Below are 27,041 nucleotides of genomic sequence, written 5' to 3'. Positions count from 1 at the left end.
GATATATTTTAATGGTAATTTTAAAAAAAATGTATTACTACTTATTTTATTATTTTAAAACACTGTATTGCTTATTTTATAAAAAAAAACTAAAAATACAGTAAAACTAAAATCTAAAAACTAAAAACCAAAAACCAAAACCAAAAGCTGAAATCAAAAACCAAAATCTAAAAGTTAAAAACCAAAATCTAAAACCAAAATCAAAAAACCAAAAACTAATGGAAACAATCATCACCTACATCATATAAATTCAAATTTTTTCTCTTGCTAAGTAAAAAAGGTTTCAACTCTTTATCAAAAATCAAACATTGTAAATAGTTTATCCTAACAAGAATTGAACGTAAGCTGGCAGGATGCCTAGTAAACACTCAATTACCAATAGACAAACAGCTCGTTGGTATATACTCAATTTCCTATTTTCATGCACTATCTCACGTTATGAAACTTAACATATTATTTATCGTAGTTGGTTTTATAACCGGTTTATTATTTTTATAAAGCTGTGCCATAGTTGTATTGATCAGTTCATCTAATTCAAGACTGGTCTGCAACCGAGCCTTGAAAGAGTCATTTTCTGATCTGAGTAGCCGCTTTGTAAAATTCTTAAAATATTATGTAGTTTTTTATATATTGCTCATCTTTTAGAACATGTAAAATTAATTAAGGGTCAAAAAAAAAAAAATAATAATAATAATAATTAAGGGTCTTTCAATCAACCATTTTCTAACGATGTAACTTCATATTGATGAAATACTAATATAATGTATCCATTTGAAAACATAAACACATTAAGAAATAAGTAGAAAATAATATTCATAACAATAATAATAATACTTTTGGTCAGAAAAAAACAATAATAATAATACTCCTTTGAGTCACAATGTATATATAATATATTCGTAAAATATAGCATCCAAACAAAACCAAGATCTTGCATTATTTCAGTAAGTTAACAACCTCCATGGATTGTTATAACAATAAATTGAATAGTCCATTAATAATATGCCAATCTTGCAAATATCAGTTTTCTTAGTTGGTTACGTACAATTATTTTAAAAGCAATTAATATAGTGGACTCCGTAATTTAAATTGAAGTTTTAGTAAATTATTGCTTAGTGTTTTACACACATAGGCCCATTATTCCATTAGTGTATAGTTATTTTATTTTATTGATAAAATAATTTAAATTTATTTTTAAAAAATGACTCCGTAATTTAAAATTTATATGTGTGTATACTCATTTTAATTTAATATAGTTTTTTAATAATAGATTAATTGATATAAAATCATCCTTAAAAGTGATATATATATATATCAAGTAAAAAAAAATTAATCAACAGTTTTACTAATTTTCTCTAATATGGGCCTCTAGAACATTGATCCTTGATAAGGTTTGTGAGACGAGTTCCTTCACAGATCGCTCTAGCTCTTCAGCAACTTTAGTTTTTGCGTCCTGAATATTCGTAGAAGTTGAACAAAAAGATGAAAATTAATGATAATAACAACTTTTTAAATGGTGATTATAAGTTTAATAGGACAACCTTATCATCCACAACAGTTTGCCTACAGCAACTGGACTTCACCTCAGAAAGAAACAGTTGAGAATTCGCCATCGTCATGGTGAAAAGGCAAAAAAAAAACAAAGAAACTTAGGAACCGATGAGATTAGTTCATGCTTCCATCCTAAATTCAGAAACCCAGAGGAAGTAATAAAAGGGGTACTAAATTAGGACGTAGTGGGTTTCGTGGATTGGAGCAAATCATGAGAAGAATTATTGCTTAGTGTGAATACAAAGTGAATACTTTTCATTAGAAGTCCCGGAGAGTTGGCAAGAGTTAAGCCAAGTGATTCAACGATGCTAAAAGATAGAGTGAATACTTTGTTGGGAAAATTATCCAATATCGATGAGATGAAGATGGTATTAGACAACTAGAAAATTTAAGAAGAAGACTCTTAATATTTAGGAAAGGGTTTACTACAAAGATTTTGTTTTTGGAAACTCTCTCTTACAAATATTTTCTCTCTTTGTTTTTCTTGATTCTTGGATGATTACAAATGGTGCTAAGCACCCCTATTTATACAAGTGAAGGAGCACACTCCAACAAGTTCTAGATTTCTCTAAATTATTATTTATTTCAAAATATCTAACTCCATAACTTTCTCTCTTCTTCTACACAATTCTTCTTCTATACTTCTCCACTTTTCTCTAGATGTTTCTTCTTCTTGGACTAAGGCTTGATTATGATTTGATTAGTTTTGGGCTTAAGGAGGGAAATCCAACAAATCTCCCCCTTCCCGATTTAGCCCGAAACAGTCGCCATGCCTGTGCCTTTGCAGCAATCTTCAAACTTCTTGATCGGTAATACTTTGGTCATAAAGTCTGACCAATTTTCGTCGGTGTGTACCTTTGTGAGATGTATGAGCTTCTCTTCCAGAACTTCTCGGATCCAGTGATGTCGGATATCAATGTGCTTTGAGCGAGAGTGAAACGTTGGATTCTTTGCTAAGTGAATAGCACTTTGGTTGTCACATAGCATGTTGTACTTGTCTTGCTTTACTCTCAACTCAAGCAAGAAGTTCTTCATCCATAGCATCTCCTTGCATGCTTCCGTTGCTGCGATGTACTCCGCTTCCGTTGTGGATAAGGCAACACACTTTTGTAATTTCGATTGCCAGGAAACAGCTCCCCCTGCAAAGGTAGTCACAAATCCTGATGTTGATTTCCTTGAATCTTTATCACCAGCCCAATCTGCATCGGTGTAACCGTTCAGCTCCAATTTTCCATTGCCAAAACATAGACACTTCTTCGTTGTGCCTCGTAGATAGCGTAGGATCCACTTAACTGCTTTCCAATGCTCCTTTCCTGGATTCGCTAGAAAGCGACTCACAACTCCTACTGCATAGGCAATGTCCGGTCTGGTGCACACCATAGCATACATGAGACTGCCTACTGCTGATGCATATGGGGTAGTCTTCATTTCTTCTTTCTCTTTCTCACTTGTTGGACTTTGCTCCGAACATAACTTGAAATGTCCACCAAGTGGAGTGTTCACTGGCTTTGCCTTATTCATGTTGAATCTCTCCAACACCCTTTCAACATATCGTTCTTGGGATAACCACAAAAGCTTCTTTGGTCTATCCCGAGTGATTTTCATTCCAAGAATCTGTCTCGCTTGCCCCAAATCTTTCATTGCAAAGGACTCTCCTAGGTCATTCTTCAATGCGGCTATTTTGTTGCGATCTTGGCCCACAATCAACATATCGTCAACATAGAGTAATAATATGAGAAAGTCGCCGCTTTCGTACCTCTTTATAAAAACGCAATGATCGTTCTTGGTTTTCTTGAAGTTGTGATCCACCATGAAGGAGTCAAACTTCTTATACCATTGTCTTGGGGCTTGCTTGAGACCGTAAAGACTCTTCTTTAATCGGCACACCAAGTCTTCTTTTCCTGGAACCTTGAATCCTTCAGGTTGCTCCATATAGATCTCCTCCTCGAGTTCACCATGTAGAAAGGCCGTCTTGACATCGAGTTGTTCAATCTCCAAGTCTAGAACTGCTGCTAGACCAAGAACCACTCGGATAGAGGACATCTTCACCACTGGAGAGAATATTTCTTCAAAATCTATGCCTTTCTTTTGGTTGAATCCTTTCACAACCAATCGAGCTTTGTATCTTGGATTTGAGCTTCTATCTTCATACTTCAACCTATACACCCACTTGTTCTTCAAGGCTCTCTTTCCTTTTGGTAGCTTCATCAGCTCATAAGTGTGATTATCATGCAAGGATTGCATTTCATCTTGCATAGCTTCAACCCACTTATCTTTATGGGTGTCTCCTATGGCCTCCTCATAGCTTTGAGGCTCCCCCTCATCTGTAAGATTAACGTACTCATCTCGATAATATCTTACAGATGGTCTTGTCTCTCTTCCAGACCTTCTTGGCTCATGTTCTTCCTCTGGCTCCACTTGAACTTCTTCTTCACCTTCATCACCATTCGGATCCATGATTGGATCCCCTTCGCCATCATCTCCAATCACTTGTTCATGATCTTGAGGCTTATGAGAATCTTCATTCCTTACAACCCTTAGCTTTGGTTTCTTTGATTTGTTGATGTCTTCGATTGTTTGATCTTCGAAGAAAACAACATCTCTGCTCCGGATAACTTTTCTGTTAACCGGATCCCAAAGCCGATAGCCGAATTCGTCTTTTGGTGATCCAAGATAAATGCACTCTTTAGTCTTAGAGTCTAGCTTGGCTCGTTCATCCTTAGGTATATGGACAAACGTTCTGCAACCGAACACCTTCAAATGGTTGTAAGAGACCTTCTTACCCGACCAAACTTCCTCCGGGACATCGCCTTCCAAAGGAACTGATGGTGTAAGATTTATGACGTCCACTGCAGTCTTTATGGCTTCTCCCCAAAATGGTTTGGGTAGTTTAGCGTGAGAGAGCATGCACCGAACTCTTTCTGTGATCGTTCGATTCATTCTTTCAGCTAGCCCGTTCAGTTGTGGCGTCTTTGGTGGTGTCTTCTCCATCCTGATTCCATGAGCTTTGCAAAACGCTTCAAAGGGACCTCGGTACTCTCCACCATTGTCAGATCGAACACACTTGAGTTTTTGACCCGTACTTCGCTCTGCTTGGGCTACAAACTCCTTGAAAGCATCAAGAACTTGATCTTTTGACTTCAAAAGGTATACCCATACCTTCCTTGAATGGTCATCAATAAAGGTGACGAAATATGATGCCCCTCCATTGGATTTCTCGGACATGGAGCATACGTCAGTATGCACAAGATCAAGAATATGCTTTCTTCTCATAGGCGTAGATGATCTTCGGAAAGCGACCCTATGTTGTTTTCCGGCTAAGCAATCATGACATGGTGAGAGAGAAATACCTTTCATATCAGGAAGAAGTTTCTTGCTAGAAAGTATACTTAAACCTTTCTCACTCATATGCCCGAGTCTTCGGTGCCATATATCGATGTCATCACTTGCAACGTTTACTTCTTCCTTGCAAAGCTTGGCTTGAGTCACGTATAATGAGCCTTCTTTTCTTCCTCGAGCCATGATCAAACTTCCTTTGGTTAACTTCCATTTGCCACCACCAAAATGACTGTCCAAGCCGACATCATCGAGCTTTCCGGTTGATATGAGATTGAGTCGCATGTCGGGAACATGTCTCACATCCTTGAGAACTATCTTACATCCAGTGTTTGATGTAAGAATAACATCCCCCTTTCCAATGATCTTGCTTCTTCCTTGATTTCCCATTTGAACATTACCAAAGTCACCACTTTGATAGGTTGTGAAGAAGCTTCCATGAGGGGTGACGTGAAAAGAAGCACCAGAATCAACGATCCATGAGCTATCATCAGAGCTAAGATTACATTCTCCAACGAGATATAATTCTTCGCTCTGGTCTTCCACAATGGTGGTAGTCTTTTCTTCATGCTTCTTTGTAGGATTGAACCGGTCTGGTTTGATATTACCAGCTTGTTTGTCTTTCTTGAAAAACCGACATTCCGACTTCATGTGACCCTGTTTGCCACAGTAATAGCAAGTAACTCTCGGACGTGACTTGGATCTTCCTCGAGATTGGTCTCGTCCTCTGCTTCGGTTTTGACCACGAGTCTCTTCTCTACCTCGTCTATCAACAATGTTAGCTTCTGAATATGAACTCGAACCTCGTTCCTTCCTGCGAACTTCTTCGTTTAGAAGGCTATCAGTGACGGTGTCCATGGTAAGCTTTCCCTCCGGTGCTGAATTGCTTAGAGTGACAACTAGTGTGTCCCAACTCTCCGGCAGTGAACTGAGGAGTAAAAGGGCTTGCATTTCGTCTTCAACCTTCATATCAACTTTGTTAAGCTGATTTACAATCCCCTTGAAATTGTTCAAGTGCTCCATCATGCTCTGGCCATCCTTGTACTCCAACTTTACCAACCGTCGAACAAGAAGAGCTTTGTTTCGAGGTGTTTTCTTTTGAATCATGGATTCAAGTTTTGTCCATAATTCAAAAGCATTTGTGTAGGTAGAGACATGTTCAAAAAGAGATCGGTCGACATACTTACGGATTACGGCAACCGCCTTTCTATTAAGAATCTCCCATGCTTTATCATCCTTTCCTTCCGGCTTATCCTTCATGATGATGGGCTCATGCAAATCCTTACAATAAAGGTGATCTTCCATCATCGGTTTCCAATAAGAGAAGTTGTCCGTCGTGAGCTTGAACATGTCACCTTCAAAGGTAACGGTGGCCTCCATCTTCACTTCTTCAAAGATAACGGTAACCTTGCTCTGATACCAGCTGTTGGGAAAATTATCCAATATCGATGAGATGAAGATGGTATTAGACAACTAGAAAATTTAAGAAGAAGACTCTTAATATTTAGGAAAGGGTTTACTACAAAGATTTTGTTTTTGGAAACTCTCTCTTACAAATATTTTCTCTCTTTGTTTTTCTTGATTCTTGGATGATTACAAATGGTGCTAAGCACCCCTATTTATACAAGTGAATGAGCACACTCCAACAAGTTCTAGATTTCTCTAAATTATTATTTATTTCAAAATATCTAACTCCATAACTTTCTCTCTTCTTCTACACAATTCTTCTTCTATACTTCTCCACTTTTCTCTAGATGTTTCTTCTTCTTGGACTAAGGCTTGATTATGATTTGATTAGTTTTGGGCTTAAGGAGGGAAATCCAACATACTTTTCAGTGGAAGTCCTGGAGAGTTGGCAAGAGTTAAGGCAAGTGATTCAACAATAGGTTGAGGTGTTAGTTGGGCGTAGATGATATGGCCCAAATATAGATTCAAACGAAAAATAACTTTTTTAAGAGACACATGCATCTTCTACTTCTACTATTTGATGAGGTGGCTAAAAGAGAAAGAAAAGAGAATGAATATCTACTTTATATAATAAGATACTAGGAGTTTTCCCGCAATATACGCAAAGATAATAAATCTAAAAGTATAATTTTGATTTAAAAAAATTCTTCAATTTTCAATTTTTATATTTTAAATTTATTAGTTAAAAAATAAAACTGCAATGTAACTATTTGTAGTTTTGTTAATTCAGGTTTACTTTAATTTTTTAGTATGATTTATTTAAATTTAAATAAAAAATATTTACATTTCATAAATATTTTATTCATAGTATACTTTATTTAATTACTTTTATTTTTAAATTTGTGTATTTTTAAATGTATAAATTAGTTATAATAAATATATATACACACTAAATATAAATAACATATATAAGTTGATAAAATATATAATTATAACTACACTTAGTTCAATAATATATATATAATAAAATTTATGATTTCTAAATTAATATAGAAAATTTATTAGCTATTACCATATTTCAAAAATCATATCAAAGTGAATATCTATAAATAAATATAAATTTGTATATAGAAAACAGTTATTACCGTATTTGAGTAACATTGCCAAAAACAAAAAAAAATTAAATAAGAAATTTTATATATCCTAACTATGTGGATGCCATATCATCTTTTTTTAAGTGACATGTCATCATTGTTTTGAGAGAATGAATGTGGTGATGACACATGTCAAAATCACTTTTCAAATATAGTCTAGAGGATATTATTCAAATTCACATAGATTTTATAACTTTGTTTAAAAAATTTTGGGTCCAATCACATTTCAAATTCTTAAATAATATTTTAAGTTTGAATATCTAGAAATATGATATCAAAATATTAATTAAGTATTTGATTTATTTATGGGAGAATTTATGTTTACATGTTTCATGGTACCATTGATCCTATTTACCACCACTAAAAAGACATTTTTAAAAATATCTTCTTCATTAAGTGGCAAAAGACTTTTATACCCTTGTTTTATATATATAATAACTAATCATCTAAATAAAAAAATTAAAAATTAAAAAAAAAATTCTTTTTAAATTTTTCCGAATTTTATTTTTTCAAATTCGAACTTTTTTATAAATTTTTTTCAAATTTTTTTTTTGAAAATTGAAAATTATGTTTGAATCTATTTTTAATATTTTTTAATATTTTTTAAGTATTTATTGGGTTTTTTGCAAATATGACTCAAAACTTGAAGTCAAACACAAATCTAACCCATGTTTTTTTGGAACTTTGACTTGCCTCTTTCACCCCCAAAGTTCAGATTATTCACGAAAATGTCATCGTTTTTTTTTTTTTTGAAAATGCATATTTTACTCTATCACTTTCATCTTCCTCAAGTATTCACAATATTGTCATTGTCATCAATACATCAACCACCATGAACAACCAATTTGAAGCTCTTAATGCACCTAAAAATCGATTTACACTCTTTCTTTCTCAATTCTTATGAACCAAAAACAACATCTCTTTACTTTCTCTCCATATTCATCCAAAAAAACCCAAGATTTTGATTCTAAAAATTTTATGGTTCATAGAGCCATTGAAGCTTACGATTCTTGGTGGGTCACTTTTGTTTGAGATTCTGGGTGTTTGGAAAAGACTTGTGTGTGCTAAACAAGTTATTTCACTTGTTAAAACTATGAAATTAGTTTTTTTTTTCAGATATGTTCGTCCAAACGACTTCCGGGTAAGTCGTCTGGCTGTAGACGACTTACATGGAAGTCTTCTGGTCAATGCAGAGGTTAATTTTGCAATTGACTTTTAAATGTGTTTTTCTAGACGACTTACATGGAAGTCGTCCATCTTTGTTTGTTAAAAAAAAAAATCGAGACGACTTCCATGTAAGTCGTCTCAAAATCGTCTAAGGTAAACAGGTTAGTTTTGTATTTGACCGGATTGTGTCAAAAATTTGACTTTTTTTGGACGACTTATATGTAAGTCGTCCAGTAGAAGATTAAAAAATCAATATTTTGTTATACCAAGACGACTTCCATGTAAGTCGTCTCAGGTTAGTTTTGCAATTGAAAAATAAAACAAAAAAAATTATTTTTGTCTAGACGACTTACACCGACTTCCACGAAAGTCCTCCATGATTTTATCCCGAGATTCTGGTCAAACTTTGCTTATTTTGGACGACTTCCATGTAAGTGGTCGGACGGACGACTTCCGTGTAAGTCGTCTAGAAAAAAATAATTTTTTTGTTTTATTTTTCAATTGCAAAACTAACCTGAGACGACTTACTAGGTATAACAAAATATTAATTTTTTAATTTTCTACTGGACGACTTACATGGATGTCGTCCCAAATTTTTTTTAACAAACAAAGATGAACGACTTCCATGTAAGTCATCTAGGTTAAAAATCAATTGCAAAACTAACATAAATGGACGACTTCCTAGAAGTCTACCAGGCGACCTCCGTGGAAGTCGTCTGCGTCAATGTTAAATAAATTTTCATTTTCTCTAGAACTATAAAGACTTTTTAATTTTTTTTGTTAATTCATGTATATTAGTCAATAATGGGGGTACTGAATGAAATTTATAAATTAATTGGCGATATTTATAAGGTTACCAACATTCATGCTTAGTAAAGTTTCTAGCTAATTGAGAAGACTTCCGTGGAAGTCTTATACGTTAGTTTTTGTAAATTTGTTAAGTAACTTTAATATATGTTTATTTAATTTTCAAAAGTGTTAAGTAACTTCAAGAATATCAAGTAACATGGTTTAATGTGTCTTCTCAGATCATAAGATGTACTTTTTACTTATGTATCTAATGAAAGTGTTCTAGCTTTGAACTTATGTAATGTTTTATCTTTTGTGAATTTGACTAAGTTTTCTTGAGAATTCTTCTCCTTTAGTTATAATAAATTTGATTAATTGTAGCTCACCATATGTATTCCATGCCCCCTTATCCATATCTAGCTACTGACTTAAAAAATAATCACAAAAATCCAAGCATTTTTTTGTGTTATTGTGTTTTGCTATTGAAGTTGTATCAATAATTTCAATTATGTCAAGTAATTTTGGTAAGATAATGTCGTGGAAAATGAACATATTTACCAAACTTTTTCATTAATATCTCTTCAAATATACAAAAAAAAGTCACAACTAAAGGAGTACACATGCAAATCACAAAACAGACCACAAACAAAACTATTATAGATCATTGCTCTACAAAGACAAGCTTAGACTCCACTTGATATGGAAGAAGACCTCGTCAGAAGACTTCCTGGAAGTCGTCTGGAAGACTTCTTCGAAGTCGTCTGGAAGACTTCTTCGAAGTCGTCTGGAAGTCTTCAAGCGCATTATATTTTAGAAGACTTCCGAGAAGACTTCCCATAGGTCTTCCAAAGTCTGATCCAGATCTGAAAAACATGTATATCAAACCCAGATCTGTAAAACCTGCATATCATATCAAAAAACGTTCAAATGGCTTAAAAACAGAGAAAATGAGTGGAAAATTAGATAGACATACTTTTATAGAACACACAAAGTACATATCCAAGTGGAAGATGAGAACCATCTGATTAAAACATGCAACAAAAAAAATAGATTAGTGAGAAAGACATGAGACAAAAATGAAAAATTCATATAAAGTTTAGCCTTTTCAAGTCAAAGAGATTAGAGTGGGTTTGGAGAGTTTTAGTTTGAGAAAAAAGTATGAATTTTATGCAACAGGAGGTTACCTAATGAAGAAAAATCAGCATAAGAACTTACCAAAACGCTCAGATCTATTATGAAAGAGAGACATGAGAGAAGACTCCATTAGAAGACTTCCTGGAAGTCGTCTGGAAGTCTTCTAGCCCAGAAGTCTTCCAGATCTGAAAAACCTGCAAATCCAAATCCAGATCTGAAAACTTGCATCTCCAAAAACGTTCAAATGACTTAAAAACAGAGAAAATTAGTGGAATATTAGATAGATCTACCTTTATAGAACACACAAAAATACATATCTAAAATTAATAAATCTACCTTTAAATGAGTGGAAGATGAGAACTATGTGATGAAAACCTGCAAAACAAGATAAACTAGTGAGAAAGACATGAGACAAAAAACAATAAATTGATATAAAGTTTGGTGTTTATAAGTTCAAAAAGATTAGAGAGAGGTTGGAGAGTTTTAGAATGATTAACATACAATTTTTGTTTCAGCCATTTGAGAGGAGGAGAAAGAAAGTGTAAATTTGTTTTTATATATGGAGACAAAAATTTCAATAAGGTTAAATATTTTCGATCAGAAGACTTACTAGACGACTTACTTGTAAGTCACCCAGAAGACTTCAATATTTTTAGTGGAAAACTAAAATATTTTTAGCGGGAAACTAAAATATTTTTAGCGGGAGTTAGAAGACTTCTCAGACGACTTACGTGTTAGTCGTCTAGACCCTAAACATAACTCCTAAACTAAATTAACTAACTAAACACTTCGTAAAATCAAATTAAACTTAAAAAGTGTTTACTATACACATAAATAATCACATGTAGATAAAAAATTTAATTTTTCAAAAAAACATTTAAGCTTTCCAAAATCTAACCATAAGAATACATACAATACTACAACATATGTTGCAAAACCCTAGACCAAATAATATCATGATTCACTACTTTCACCCATCTATGTTGAAAACAATTCAATTTTATTATATCTTAATTTATATCACTTAAAATTATTTATAATTACATGATTTTTATTTTTCGCTTATCAAAATATTTTTTAAAAAAATTATAAATTATTTTTAAGATCAACTATACCAGACGACTTCTGTGGACGTCATCCAGAAGACTTAACAGAATCTCAGAAGACTCAGAAGACTTAGCGGAGATATATTCGTAAAAATGAGTTCTGTTTTTTTGTTTGGTCATAAGGGGGTGACTGTAATTTCACAAGGCTTTTGGGTTACTTTTGCATTTGATTCAAATTATACTTTTGCAATCAAAATCAAGTTTTGAGTCATATTTGGTAAATCTCCCGTATTTATTTATATATTTATTAGAATCATAAATTTCATATTCCAAAAACTCTATCTCACCTATCAACTCAAAACTCTAAGTCTAGATTAGTAAAGGGAAATTTTATGTTTACCTCTTTTATGGTACCACTTTTCATCTTTACCACCATTAAATGGACATTTTCAAAAATATATTCTTCTTTAAGTAGAAAAAGACTTTTATACCCTTGTTATCTATATATATAATAAATCATTAAATAAAAATAAAATAAAAATAAAATAAAATATTTTTTTATGTTTTCGAATTATACTTTTCAAATTCGAACTTTTTATAAAAAAAAAATTCGAATTTTTTTTTAAATTTCTTTTTGAAAATAGAAAAATTATGTTTGAAACTATTTTTTAAATTTTTTTTTAAAAAAATTTAAGTATTTATTTATATATTTATTAGAATCCTAAATTTCACATTCCAAAAAACCTATCATATCCCTTAACTCTAAACCCTAAGTTTAGATTAGTTAAAAATGAAGGTAAAAGCGAACGTAAAAGTGATTAGTGTAAATATGAAAAATGATACTATCAATGTGATATTTGTAGTAATTTTTTATTAGTTATCACCGGGGTATAAATATTTTTAGTCTTCATTAAAAGTGACATAAAAATAGTTAATGTAAACACGTTGCCTTAATTTCTCTTTTATTAAAGTTTGTAAAATATTTTGGTATCCTGTAAATAAGAAATATCTAGGCAGGCTGAACCCAAACCATTCAGATTTCAGAAAGCTCCTGTCCTGAGACGTAAACTACAAAAGATGTATGTATGTTCTTGTAAATTTGGGAGCCCCTTTTTGTATGAGTAATCCATTTTCTTTTTAATTGAATGGAAACAGGGAAAATGGTAGAAGCAACAACGCGTTGAAGCCGATGGACTCAGAGCAACTGAGAGAGTACGGACATCGAATGGTCGATTTCATTGCCGATTATTACAAAACCATCGAGAATTTCCCTGTGCTTAGCCAAGTTCAGGTCCACTTTCTTTTCAATTTGAAGTGGGTTTTATTCAATCTGTTAGGCTCTGAAAAAAGTTGCATACTTTGCTTGAAAGTTGCTATATTTATCCATGTGAGGGTTTAACCAAATTGACATTGTTAGGATTTGTCAAAGTTTTGTGTTTGAATCTCTCTTAGTTTATTCACAATGTTGATATTTTACTTGTCTCTGAGACAGCCTGGTTATCTTCATAATCTTTTGCCTGAGTCAGCACCAGAACAACCTGAAACGCTGGAGCAAGTTCTTGATGGTGAATTAACTCAATACCCACTTCCTATTTTTTTGGACCGTTTCTGATATGAGTTTTTTTTTTTTTTTTTTTTTTGCAGATGTGAAGGAGAAGATATTACCTGGAGTAACGCATTGGCAAAGCCCTAGCTTCTTTGCGTATTACCCTGCTAACAGCAGCGTTGCAGGGTTCTTGGGTGAGATGTTGAGTGCTGCTCTTAATATTGTTGGTTTTAGTTGGGTTTCTTCTCCAGCTGCCACTGAGCTCGAGATGATCGTTCTTGATTGGTTTGCCAAACTTCTCAACCTGCCAGAGCAGTTTCTATCCAAAGGTTTTATATTTGTCTGAATAATCTTTTTTCGATTAAGAACTACTTAGCTTAAGTTGTCTTGTTGTAGGAAATGGAGGTGGAGTCATCCAAGGGACAGCTAGTGAAGCTATTCTTGTTGTTATGATTGCTGCCCGCGACAAGGTCTTAAGAAGCCTTGGCAAGAAGGCGCTTGAGAAGCTCGTTGTCTACTCCTCTGACCAGACACATTCTTCTTTACTGAAAGCTTGCCAGGTGATGTTTTTGCAGTTGTGTTCAAAGAAAGTTTTGTTAAAAGAAACTAAATTTGGTTCTGCTGGGTTTTGTTTTTCTCGACAGATAGCCGGAATACATCTAGAGAATTGCAGAATGCTGAAAACAGATTCCTCTACAAATTATGCCCTGCGTCCAGAATCGCTTCAAGAAGCTGTTTCTAAGGATCTTGAAGCTGGATCGATTCCATTCTTCTTATGTGCCACTGTAAGAAGCACTAGCTAACCTGTTACGTACTTACCATCTGAAGCATACTTTTTTTTCTGAAAATTCTTTTTTTTTATTTGCAGGTTGGAACAACTTCTTCAACAGCAGTTGATCCACTAGCAGCACTGGGAAAGATCGCAAAGGTTATCTATTTTCTGACAAGCTTCATAAAGAACTTATAGCATAGAAACTGATGCTGTTTCTCTTGACTACATTCTCAGAGCAATGAGATGTGGTTTCACGTGGATGCAGCGTACGCTGGAAGTGCTTGTATATGTCCAGAGTATAGGCAGTACATTGATGGAGTAGAAACTGCAGATTCTTTTAACATGAATGCTCACAAATGGTTCCTCACCAACTTCGATTGTTCCCTTCTTTGGGTGAAGGTACAATATTCCCTATTACTTTCTTCTCGTTGCTTACTGAAAAACTAAAGTTGTGATAAAAACACACAGGATCGGTATGCTCTCACTGAAGCTCTTTCAACAAATCCAGAGTTTCTCAAAAACAAGGTATGGAATTATTTTTGATCTCTTAATTCAAATCTTACTAGTCTTAATTATTTATCAACTTTTTTTGTGTGTGTGTGTGTTTTTTGGCAGGCTTCTCAAGCAAACTTGGTTGTTGACTACAAAGATTGGCAAATCCCTCTCGGAAGAAGATTCAGGTTACATTTAAAGTTTTGCAGGGAGCATCTGCATACTGTGTACAATATTCTGAGACTTTTGTGTGTGTTTTGAACAGATCATTGAAACTATGGATGGTTTTAAGGCTATATGGAGCTGAGACCTTGAAGAGCTATATAAGAAACCATATCAAACTGGCTAAAGATCTCCAACAGCTTGTCTCTCAAGATCCTAACTTTGAGGTATCTGTAAAATTAATGCTCCAAAACCTTCTGGAAAATGACAACAAGGACATATATAACGCATTCTTTTTTGTGTGGCAGGTTGTGACTCCTAGGATCTTTTCTCTGGTCTGTTTCCGTATAGCAGCTGTTGATAACGACGATGAAAAAACATGCAACAACCTAAACCGCAGCCTCCTAGACGCAGTGAACTCTTCAGGGAAACTCTTCATTTCTCACACTGTAAGTATCTCTCTCTTTTGTTCTTCTTTCATCTTGTTGGATAATGTTGTTAAACTAAGGTATATATATACACGTATTTTGTTTCCGTGGCAAACAGAGCTTGTCTGGAAAATTCGTACTACGTTTGGCCATAGGAGCACCACTGACGGAGGAGAAGCACGTGATGGACGCATGGAAGGTTATCCAGGAAGAAGCATCTTTCTTGCTTGCTTCTCAAGTAAAATAAGCTAAAAAAAAAAAAAAAACTTTATGAGAAAACCTCCTGTTCTTTCTTGCCAACAAACCGAAGCACTGGTTGGGTGTGGTATAATTTGATATCATATAAAAGCATCATACAACTTATCCAATGCCGGACTCGTAATTTGTAAGCATGTGTGATTGTGTGTATCATCTCCTTTTTGCCCAATTGTTTGAACATTTTGTTTGATTTTGTTTGATAAGATGTAAATATATTACCAAATCAAAATTCAATTACAAGAGCTATGTTAGCCGAATGATTCTTTGGCCAAAACAAAAACCAGTGAGAAGCCATGTTTTGAATCATACAAAGAGATTAGCAGCTATTACTGAACCAAATAGATCGCATCCTCTGTTGTGTCTAGGCTTGGGCGTTTTATAGGACCGGAAAACCAAATTCGAACCGGAACAAAACGCGCCAAACATAATTTTGCCATTGTGAAGAACAAAATCTTATGTTTGGGCCCGGCCCATATACCTGTATTCTCTCACATCTGCGTTTGTTGTGTTTCTCTCAATCAATCGTGTAAGTGATGCAGGCAGTTTCAAGGAGATTGATCCAGCGGCCTCTCGCCGGAGGAGCTTCGATTTATTCGTCATCTTCTCTCAGATCGCTCCATGGAGTCTCAGATCACTGTTAAGTTTCTACTATTGATTTAATTTGATTCGCATTTCTAGGGTTCTTAATATATGGTTCCCTTCTTCAGTCAATGGGAATGATAATCGTCGCTACTCGTCTTCCCTGGCTACAAAGGGCGTTGGACACCTCGCTCGCAAGGGTACTGGTGGCAGATCCTCCGTGAGGTATATCATTTTTTCTCTTATAAGGGTTTTGGTCCCCAAAGGAATGCTGTCAAGACAAATTGTGTTAGGATAATCCATGATTACATGTTTGTTTAGCTTTCATGAAATTTAATTTACTTTATGGAGAAATGTATCATCTTTAGGTTTTATGTCGCTTCAGTATAGAGAATTTGTCAAGTTTGCTTGAGATCTTTCTGTTTACAAATTAAATGTATCATCTTTTGATTTCTCCTCCTTTGCATTGGCAGTGGCATTGTAGCTACGGTGTTTGGAGCCACTGGGTTTCTTGGTCGTTATCTTGTGCAGCAGCTAGGTGATTTGGGAGATTCAGTCTTGTTTTCTTCCTTGACATTTGGTGGTTTTCTAATTACTTCAAATCAATCTCCTTGCTCCAGCTAAAATGGGATCGCAAGTGCTAGTTCCTTTCCGCGGCTCAGAGGACAATCCTCGACATCTCAAGTTGATGGGAGATTTAGGACAGGTAACTGTGTTCTTTTGTTTAGCACAATGTTTTAGGGGTATGCCACAAACACACACCTTTTTGTTTCTTTGTTTCCAGGTTGTACCGATGAAATTTGATCCAAGAGACGAAGACTCTATTAAGGCTGTCATGGCAAAGGCTAATGTCGTTATCAATCTAATTGGTACTTATTTTCCCTATATTATTAGATCTTTTAAGTAGCAACACTGTCCTTTTACCTTGTGGATGATATCTGTTCTAATTCTCAGGAAGAGAGTACGAGACCAGAAATTTCAGTTTCAAAGAGGTGAATCATCACATGGCCGAGAAACTTGCATTGGTACGTGTTTAATTCCTGACAAGTTATCCCCGGAAACTCTGGTGAAGAGGTTTCCACTTTTTACTCCTCGGACAGTTGTGTGCTTCTGAAATGAGCTACACTTTTTTCACCTTCAGGACGATAGTGCTCTTTTGGTTATGTCTAACTAGATTGGGGATTTTTGTTTTAGGTGGCCAAAGAACATGGTGGAATAATGAGATTTATTCAAGTTTCTTGTCTGGGAGCTTCTGTATCATCCCCTTCAAGAATGCAGAGGGCAAAGGCTGCTGCTGAGGAAGCTGTCTTGAGCGCGCTGCCTGAGGTAAACTGATCCTAGCTTTCAGCTCACATCACGCTCTCTTCTGTAATTATCAGCCTAATGTATGATTCTACTTTTTCAGATATAGGGTAGTTCCGTTACTTTTTCTTTCCTTGTGTAGAACTGTAAAACTGTTATTCATGAACTCTAGAATCTCTTAAAGCAACAATGTAGGCTTGCATATGCATTTTGTCATCAGCCTGCTGCTTCTAGACATTTCCTGATGTATATTTGTTTCCTAGGCGACAGTCATGCGACCTGCGACCATGATTGGTACAGAGGACAGAATCTTGAACCCCTGGGCAATGTTTGTTAAGAAATATGGTTTCCTCCCGCTCATAGGTGGTGGGACCAACAAGTATGTTCTAAACCTTTATCTTATTCTTTTTACCCGTTCATTGCAACTTATAGTGACTATGATCCATTTCTTTCGCTAAACTTAACTTCATTGCAGATTCCAGCCCGTATATGTGGTTGATGTTGCTGCTGCGATCGTTGCAGCTCTAAAGGATGACGGCTCCAGCATGGGGAAAACGTATGAGTTGGGTGGTCCAGATGTCTTTACCCCTCATGATTTGGTAAATTCTTATGGTTCTTTATTCTCTTTGTCACTGTGGCAACCCAATGGCCTTGATTTTCAAGTTCTTTCTTGCAGGCAGAGATCATGTTTGATATGATCCGTGAATGGCCTCGATATGTGAAGCTTCCATTTCCAATTGCTAAGGTAACAGCTCAAATCTTTTACCGTTTAGGTTAGAAACTCCAATGATTTTTATGTGCTCCTTTATCATAGAAAGCGTATCTGAAGCTAATTAGAACTATAGACGCCTTAATTGTTAGGGATTATATGTTTTGTTTTTCAAATGATATACTAATTTCATATATGTCACAATCTGTTCTAGGCAATGGCGGGTACTCGGGATTTCATGGTCAACAAAGTCCCCTTCCCTCTACCCTCTCCCCAGATCTTCAACCTTGATCAAATCAATACGCTTACGACAGATACACTTGTATCAGACAAGGGTTGGTCATTTTTTTCACAGAAGTGAAATGAGTTATATTTCATGAGCTATTTGAGTCTCACGCCTTTTATTATTCGACTCAATGGCTATTGTCAGCCTTGACGTTTCAGGATTTGGACCTTGTCCCTCATAAGTTGAAGGGATATCCAGTGGAGTTTCTTATCCAATATCGCAAGGGTGGTCCTAATTTCGGTTCTACTGTCAGTGAAAAGATTCCAACAGACTTCTACAATTGATGCTGCTTCTGCTCAAAGGTCGTTGCCCTGGACTAATTTTTTTCATGCAAGTCTCACAATGAAATTGCGGAAACCAGATTTGATATTTTGATGCCTTTTCATTTGCTTCTGTCAATAATAAAATGGTTCTCTCCTCGTTGTGTTCTGGAAAAGAAAGCATAACCAATCAATGGGATCATAAGTTAGAGAGGGGATGTCATCTGGCTTGAAGGGGTGATTTTGGCCCCCTAAGGAATTATGGAGTTTCTGGTTCATGTGTTACTTTGCTATTGAGTGCAACTATAAAGCCATGGGGTTTCAGCTTGTATCTATGGTGCAGTATAAGTTATAACCCCGAGAAATTTGAAGTTCACCTTTAGGATATTTTAACCCGGTTAACCCTTATATTTAATGAATTTAGTCAGGCAGATCGTAGGATATAGCACTTTGCTTCTAGCTGTAGATAATATAGAACTTTGGGAAACCTCAATAACCAAGCAAAGCATATAGATCTAATATCATGTCACCGAAGGAATAGTGCAGACACATATTGAGTTATCCCAAAAAAAAAATGAAAGGTGAAGAAGATTATCCCGGACCTGAATCAGGGATTGGTGGAATCAATTATCTAAATCTCTCTTAAAAATTGGATTGAATTTCAAGAATTTGATACTGTAAGGGTTAAAAAAAGATTATTATGTTGTTGTTGTTATAAATTATTAAGTGGATGGCTCATAACCAAGATCAAAACAAGGCCCAGTCGTGGCCAATGGAGGAGAGAGAGTCGGCGGCCAAGTTCCTAGTCGGCCAAGGATTACTAGTTTTTCCTTTTCTCTGTTTTAGTAGTTTTCCTATTGCCTGTTGGATTAGGTTTTGGATAATTTCATTTTATCTATACTTTATAATTCATATATAAAGGAACTTCTATTGATCATTAATAATACACAGACAGTTTCCCCATTCTTTTACAACACGTTATCAGCACGATAGCCTCTAGAACCCTGAGACAAAATCTAAACCCTAAAAACCTAAGCCGGCCGCGAAAACCCTAGACAACCTTTGTCTCGTCTCAACTCTGATCAAACTCAGCTCCTAGACGTCCTCTGTTCGATCTGATCCGACGTACCCAGCTCACGTCCAAGCTCAGACGACCCGATCCCCTCGCAGCTTGCATCCGAGACGCCTCGCACCCGAGACAAGCTCGCGACCGTCCTCAGCTCGCGTCCGCCCCCGTCTGCGACCCGATTGGAGACAGCAAGCGTCCGTTCGCCTCAGTTTGGAGTTTCATCAGTTCCTGATCTCTCTCTCTCTGGTGGTCCGGTTCTAAACCTCTACAAAGCAAAGGTATAACTTAATCTGAGAACCTAGAAAGAACAAAACCCTAAATCATTATTATGGAAACTTTGTTCTTGATCAAAACCCTAAAACATATAGATCTAAAATCAACAATCTCATAACTAGACATAGAAATCGATTCCTTAGAACTTGATTGATTGATTGTTTCTGATCCGAATTTGATAAACCCTAATTTTGGAATCGAAAAACCCTAAACCTAAACTTGAATCCGATTTTATTTTGTTCTTGATTGATTGATTGAATTGATAAAATCTGAGGTTTTAGGATTGTTAGATTGATTGAAGTAATCTGATCTAGAATTTGAATCCTAAAGGCCTTGAAACCTTGAAATCATATTGATTAAAACCGGCAGCCTTATTGTTTAAAATTGAAACCCTAAATTCATAAATCGAATTGTTAAGGTTGTCTGCATTACATCTAAATCTGAATTGAATTGCATTCATACTGTTTAAATAAAAATCGACCAGCATATAGAACATACGAATTCGAATCTGATTGCATAAATACATATGGCCGTGTGGCCTTAATGTCTCTGTTACATGTAGAATCATAAGTTAGGATTGTTCGCACCATGGTCAATTAGATTTACATATCCGATCCTATTGCTTGACTACATGGCCGTGTGGCTTAATTGTTCGCACCATGGTCGATTAGATTGATTGTTTTTCATAAATACGTAAGACAAGTTTGTGGCCGAGCTTGTTAATATACCATGCGGCCACATGATCACATTGTGAACCTAAATTGAAATGATGATGTGATTCAGATGTCGAAAATCTCAAATAGAGACTATGCAGCCCTAAATCTCTCCGGAGATAACTACTTGCAGTGGGCGCTAGATACAAAGATCAGCTTAAGGTCAAAAGGACTTGGTGATACTATCATCAAGGGAAACAATGAGACCGATAAGAATCGGTACAGGGCTATAAGCATTATACGCCATCACCTCATTGAAGGTCTAAAAGATCAGTACATTACGATGGAAAATCCACTAGAGCTTTGGGATGCTTTACAGCATAGATATGATCACCAGAAAACGGTGTTACTCCCAAAGGTTAGAAATGACTGGAAGAATCTAAGATTCATGGATTATAAGTCAGTGGATGAGTACAATTCAGTCTTGTTTAAGACGGTCTCGATGCTGAGACTTTGTGGTGAAGTAGTAACCGAAGAAGAGTTACTTGAGAAAACATTCTCTACATTTCATTCATCGAACATAATACTGCAGCAGCAGTACCAAATGAAAGGCTTCGCCACATACACTGATCTGATCTCGTGCCTGCTACTGGCCGAGGCAAACAATGAGCTCATGATGAAGAACAGTGAAGCTAGACCTGTTGGAACAGTCACATTATCAGAGGCCAATGAAGTTGAAAAGAAAAATCCCAACGAGTGCAATTACATCCAGATGGATAAGAGATCACATGGCAAAGGCCGAGGTGGATACATGAACCGTGATCGTGACAATTACTCGAACGGCCGAGATAGATAATTGGCCGGCCGGAAAGGAAACCACAATAACCGTGGTCGTGGTTCCAATCCCGGCCGTGGTCGAGGCGGTTATGGCCGAGGTCGAGGCGGTATATCCAAACCGTCTTACTCGACCAAATCCATTTGTCACAGATGTGGGATGAGCAACCATTGGGCCAAGAATTGTAGGACTCCTAAGCACTTATGTGAGCTCTACCAAGAAAGTCTTAAGGACAAGAACCCGGAAGCTCACATGGTTCATGATTCCGGATATGAGGCTGATAAAGAATCTGATGTTGCTACTGACGACCTAATGAATTTTGAGACTTCTGATTGTCTCAAAGACTAAAATTTTCGATACGACTTGTTTTTATTGCTTTATGATTGTTTTGGTGTTTTTATTTTTATTGTTTGAATTTATAATAAGAAAACTTTAAAGTTTTATAGAGTCTCTGAGAAATGAAATCTTATTACTTATAGAAATGAATGATGAGATGAGCATACTCGTGGTGGATAGTGGCACAAGTCACACAATACTTAGAGACAAAAGATATTTCATAAATCTCACAATGCAAAGTGCAAATGTACACACCACTGCAGGTGTAGCCGGCCTGATTGAAGGTCACGGCCATGCATATGTATTGATGCCTAAGGGCACTCATCTAGAGATCAAAAATGCCTTGTATTCCCTAAGCTCTAAAAGAAGCTTATTGAGTTTCAAAGACATAAGATTGAATGGTTTCCATCTTGAAACATGTGAAGAAGGAAATAAAGAATTCCTTAACATAATTTCGATCACCAAAGGCAATAAAATGATTCTAGAAACCTTACCTGCAATGTCTACTGGCCTATACTATGCAAAGGTCAGTATGATCGAGGCTAATGCCTGCGACAATTTCACTTTATGGCATAACCGGCTTGGCCACCCCGGTACCAATATGATGCGAAAACTGATAATGAATTCTCAAGGGCACACGTTCAAAGGAGTTTTCCCATACAATCTCACATGTGCAGCATGTGCACAAGGGAAACTCATAACCAGGCCATCACCAGCCAAAGTTAATAAAGAGATCATAAATTTTCTGGAAAGGATTCAGGGAGACATATGTGGACCAATACACCCACCTAGTGGGACGTTTAGATACTTTATGGTCCTGATTGATGCATCGACCAGATGGTCACATGTTTGTCTACTATCCACACGGAACTTGGCATTTGCACGCCTACTTGCTCAGATAATAAGACTGAGAGCACACTTTCCAGATTTCCCTTTAAAGACTATACGTCTAGACAATGCTGGTGAGTTTACGTCCCAGGCGTTTAATGAGTATTGTATGTCCATGGGGGTAAGTGTAGAACACTCCGTGGCACATGTACATACACAGAACGGCTTGGCCGAATCCTTCATTAAACGTATCCAGCTGATAGCCAGACCATTGCTCATGCGGTCTCGACTCCCAGTATCAGCATGGGGACATGCAGTATTACATGCAGTAGAACTGATTCGCATCAGGTCATCTAGTGAGCATAGATATTCGCCATCCCAGTTACTCACGGGTCATGAGCCAGACGTGTCCCACATCAAAACATTTGGATGTGCAGTTTACGTTCCAATTGCTCCACCACAGAGAACTAAAATGGGACCACAGAGAAGGATGGGAATATACGTTTGATATGACTCCCCAACCATTATAAAGTATCTTGAGCCAACAACCGGTGATTTGTTTAAGGCCAGATACGCAGACTCACAGTTTGATGAGTCCACATATCCGACCTTAGGGGGAGATAACAGCCGGTTGAGCAATGAAATCGAATGGTCTCGACCATCAATATCTTGGCAAGATCCTCGGACTAAAGAATGTGATATGGAAGTCCAAAAGATTATACATCTTCAAAAGCTAGCTAATCAACTGCCAGATTCATTTGCTGACCCAAATCGAGTGACAAAATCATATATCCCGGCTTGTAATGCACATATACGAATAGATGTCCAGAAGGGACAAGGTCAAGTGGCTACAGAGTCTAAACAACATCTCAAACGTGGTAGACCTATTGGTTCCAAAGATAAACAACCTCGAAAGTCCAAGAGAGGTGCTGGATCCGCGAGCATCAAAGAAACCGTCCATGACATTGATGGACCGGCCGAGCCGACCAGAACGGTCGAGCCGAGTGGGCCGGCCACTCCAAATGAACCGGCCGTTCCATATAATGAGGTTCGGGATGCTAAACTTCATGGGACACCAGGGCCGGATAATCAAGAGATCTCTATAAATTATATAATGTCTGGAACGAAATGGAACAGAAAAGATATCGACGTCGATGATATATTTGCTTATAAAGTAGCACTTGAGATCATGGAAAAAGATGAGGATCTAGAACCCACGTCCATATATGAATGCATACATAGATCAGATTGGATCAAATGGAAAGAAGTTATAAACGTGGAGTTAGAATCATTAAAGAAAAGAGGCGTTTTTAGCCTATAACCGTGACACCTAGAGATGTCAAACCAGTGAGATACAAATGGGTCTTTGTGAGAAAGAGAAATGAGAAAGGAGAAGTAGTGAGATACAAAGCACGGCTTGTAACACAAGGATTCTCACAGAGACCAGAAATATATTATGAGGAAATTTATTCCCCTGTGGTGGATGCAACTACATTACGATATTTGATCAGTCTGGCCGTGAAAGTGAAACTTGATCTGCGCCTAATGGATATAGTAACAGCGTATCTGTATCGCCCATTGGATAATGAAATTCATATGAGAGTTCCAGAGGGTATTGAGCTCAAAGATAAGAAAGGTTCTCGAGAACAGCATTGCATTAAGCTGAATAAAGCCTTGTACGGTTTAAAACAATCAGGTCGAATGTGGTACAACAGATTATCAGAGTACCTAATGAAAGAGGGTTATAAGAACGATCCAATAAGTCCATGTATTTTTATAAAGAGATTCGACAGCAAGGGCTTCGTGATTATGTCTGTCTATGTGGACGACCTGAATGTAATTGGAACCTCTGGAGAGATTTCCCAAACGGTCGAATGTCTAAAGAAATAATTCGAAATGAAAGACTTAGGGAAAACTAAGTTTTGTTTGGGACTGCAATTTGAGTATGTAGACAAAGGAATCCTTGTGCATCAAAAGACATATACAGAAAAGATACTCAAGCAGTTTAATATGGTCGGACGTGCCTTACCTAAGTGCCATTGGCTAGTCATACTAGACCGGACATTAGTTTTGCCGTGAGTTTACTATCTAGATTCAGTTCATGTCCGACACTTAGGCACTGGAATGGAATAAAATATCTGTTCAGATATCTGCAAGGAACAATGGACCTCGGATTGTTCTATACCGATCGGCCAGGAGAGAGCTTGACCGGATATGCAGATGTTGGGTACTTATCTGACCCACACAATGCTAGATCTCAGACAGGTTATGTGTTTATACACGGTGGGGCTGCAGTATGTTGGCGGTCCACGAAACAAACCTTAGTGGCAACATCCTCTAATCATGCCGAGATCATAGCCATGTATGAAGCAAGCCGAGAGCTTGTGTGGTTGAGGAACATGACCGGCCATATCCTAAACGAGAGTGGCCTGGCCGTGGGAAATGAAAAAGAAGAGCCAACGATCATCTATGAGGACAATGCAGCCTGCATAGCTCAGCTCAAAGATGGATACGTTAAGGGAGATAGAACGAAACACATCTTGCCCAAGTTCTTCTTCACCCACGACCTGCAGAAAGCTAAAGAAGTTCAAGTGGTTCAAGTTCGGTCCAGTGATAATTTAGCCGATCTTTTCACCAAGTCTCTGCCAACCTCAACGTTCAGAAAGCTGGTTCATCAGATAGGAATGCGCCAGTTGAAGGATCTTCAGTGATGCTTTCATCAGGGGGAGTGTCATGTGTTGTACTCTTTTTCCTATCTACGGTTTCCATTTTTCCCATGTTGGGTTTTTGGTTTTCCTAGAAGGTTTTAACGAGGCAACATCGTGCATGATACAAACCCATATGGTTATAGCATCCAAGGGGGAGTGTTATAAATTATTAAGTGGATGGTCCATAACCAAGACCAAGACAAGTCCCAGCCGTGGCCAATGGAGGAGAGAGAGTTGGCGGCCAAGTTCCTAGTCGGCCAAGGATTACTAGTTTTTTCTTTTCTCTGTTTTAGTAGTTTTCCTATTTCCTGTTGGATTAGGTTTTGGATAATTTTCTTTTATCTATACTTTGTAATTCCTATATAAAGAAACCTCTATTGATCGTTAATAATACACAGAAAGTTTCCCCGTTCTTTTACAACAGTTGTGTTACTTTTACATTTGTCCAGATAGAAGCAAAGAAATATGTTAGATACCGGTACCATGTAAATTGGGTAGAAGTCTGCCTAGTGGTGCAAACGTGAAAGTCACCGAGGCTGCGGAATTCTGAGTTGTAGTAAGCACTATCTACGTACCCAATCACACTCTCAGCGACCGGATTATAACTACTTTAAGTATTGAATTTAGGAATTTTTTTTTTTTAAAACAGCAAGTATCAATCAAAATCTTTCTTACTAAATATGCATTTACCCGGTCACCCATTGGATGACCAGAGGACCATTTCATCTGCTATTCTATTATTAACTCGAGAATCTTTCAGGAATATATATTTTTCAGTTAGTATGAATTTGGTCAATTCATATTCGAACCCTACTTTTGCTAATCACCCTTTGCATGTCCACCAATTGTAACGAATAATTCAACTTGAAGCATCAAAAGTTAAGAAAAATGTATTTCTATAGTTGGAAGAAAGTTAATGCTAGGCCATTACTACTCGCATCAATCTGTATTATAAAGAAATAAATAATAATGTTAAATGCAAGTACTTGGGTGGTGCTATCCATGTGTGTTGTACATTGGGGAGCACAAACTTCCCCACTCCCACGGGCCACGGCCACGTTTGTCCCTTTAAAGCTTCTGTTTTTTTTTTTTTTTTGCGTGGTGCTCGTTTTGTTATTTATGACTATGATGAGTGAGATCAATACGAAGTCTTTCTCCCTTTAACACTTCAAAAACATATACAAATTCAGTTCCGACACCACCGACGCAGACGGCACACATTTTTGAAGTTCAAGAGCAAATCCCTGTAGGGGATGGATTCAACCATCCCGCAAGGCCCAAGGAATAGGAGGCCTGGCCCGGACTAAATAAAGCGATGGTTCGGATAGTCGGCTTGAAGGCCAGTTTCTCGGCTTGTCTCTAGAGTATCTTTAGTCGATCATCGTCGACTAAAGTGCATTCAGCTCGGCGACTGCTCGGATGAATACGGGTCTCTCGGTCCAGTAGGGAAGGCCCACGAAGACGACATAAGCTAGGTCAAGGATGAAACATCAGGAGAACTATATAAAGAGAAGGGAAAACAAAGAGAAGGAGATCTGAAATCATTGACTAACACTTGGTGGCTAGATTAGGGTTTTCACCTTTGCTTTATCTCGCCGTTAGTTGTACTTTTCCGGTAGCTCATCGAGCCACCGGCTTCCTCTCTGTCGCATTCTCTTCATTTCTCTTGTAACCGACTGAACGTTCGCCCCAACCATAAATAAGACGTCTTTGTTAAACCCACATCTTCTTTATTACCGTTTTCCGATCAAATAGTTGGCGCCCACCGTGGGGCAACTAGCAAAGTAACGTTAGTACCATGGTTGTTAGCAACGACAGTTCTTCGTCAGGCGAGGAGCGCGAAGCTCTCGAGGTGATGCCGGCTCCAGAGGCGACATCTACGCCTACACCAGTAACTCCACTACCCCCTCCTTCGTCTATGGAAACCATCTTGGCACGCCTCGCCCTACAAGAAGCGGCGC

The 27,041-nt window shown here is 36.9% G+C and overlaps 2 protein-coding genes across 2 annotated transcripts; both read left to right on the top strand.

The window, feature by feature from the left end:
* The first annotated feature begins 12,523 nt into the window (after positions 1-12,523).
* Positions 12,524-15,502, top strand: LOC106387342 (phenylacetaldehyde synthase-like). Its single transcript, XM_013827175.3, has 13 exons — positions 12,524-12,663; positions 12,740-12,875; positions 13,077-13,149; positions 13,229-13,459; positions 13,527-13,690; positions 13,775-13,915; positions 13,999-14,058; positions 14,137-14,301; positions 14,371-14,427; positions 14,518-14,582; positions 14,660-14,783; positions 14,865-15,005; positions 15,103-15,502. Coding segments are annotated over exons 1-13 (1,488 nt in total). The 5' UTR covers positions 12,524-12,661; the 3' UTR covers positions 15,232-15,502.
* Positions 15,503-15,644: 142 nt separating this feature from the next.
* Positions 15,645-18,535, top strand: LOC106387341 (NADH dehydrogenase [ubiquinone] 1 alpha subcomplex subunit 9, mitochondrial). Its single transcript, XM_013827174.3, has 12 exons — positions 15,645-15,878; positions 15,950-16,046; positions 16,295-16,359; positions 16,442-16,527; positions 16,606-16,690; positions 16,776-16,846; positions 17,016-17,147; positions 17,387-17,502; positions 17,599-17,722; positions 17,800-17,868; positions 18,047-18,167; positions 18,263-18,535. Exons 1-12 carry the CDS (start codon positions 15,776-15,778, stop codon positions 18,400-18,402), a joined length of 1,209 nt encoding a protein of 402 aa, XP_013682628.1. The 5' UTR covers positions 15,645-15,775; the 3' UTR covers positions 18,403-18,535.
* The last annotated feature ends 8,506 nt before the right edge of the window (positions 18,536-27,041 follow it).

Source organism: Brassica napus, chromosome C7, assembly GCF_020379485.1.
Source record: "Brassica napus cultivar Da-Ae chromosome C7, Da-Ae, whole genome shotgun sequence".
Lineage (NCBI taxonomy): Eukaryota > Viridiplantae > Streptophyta > Magnoliopsida > Brassicales > Brassicaceae > Brassica > Brassica napus.
Note: the sequence above shows the minus strand (reverse complement) of the source record. Positions and strands in the feature narration are given on the sequence as shown.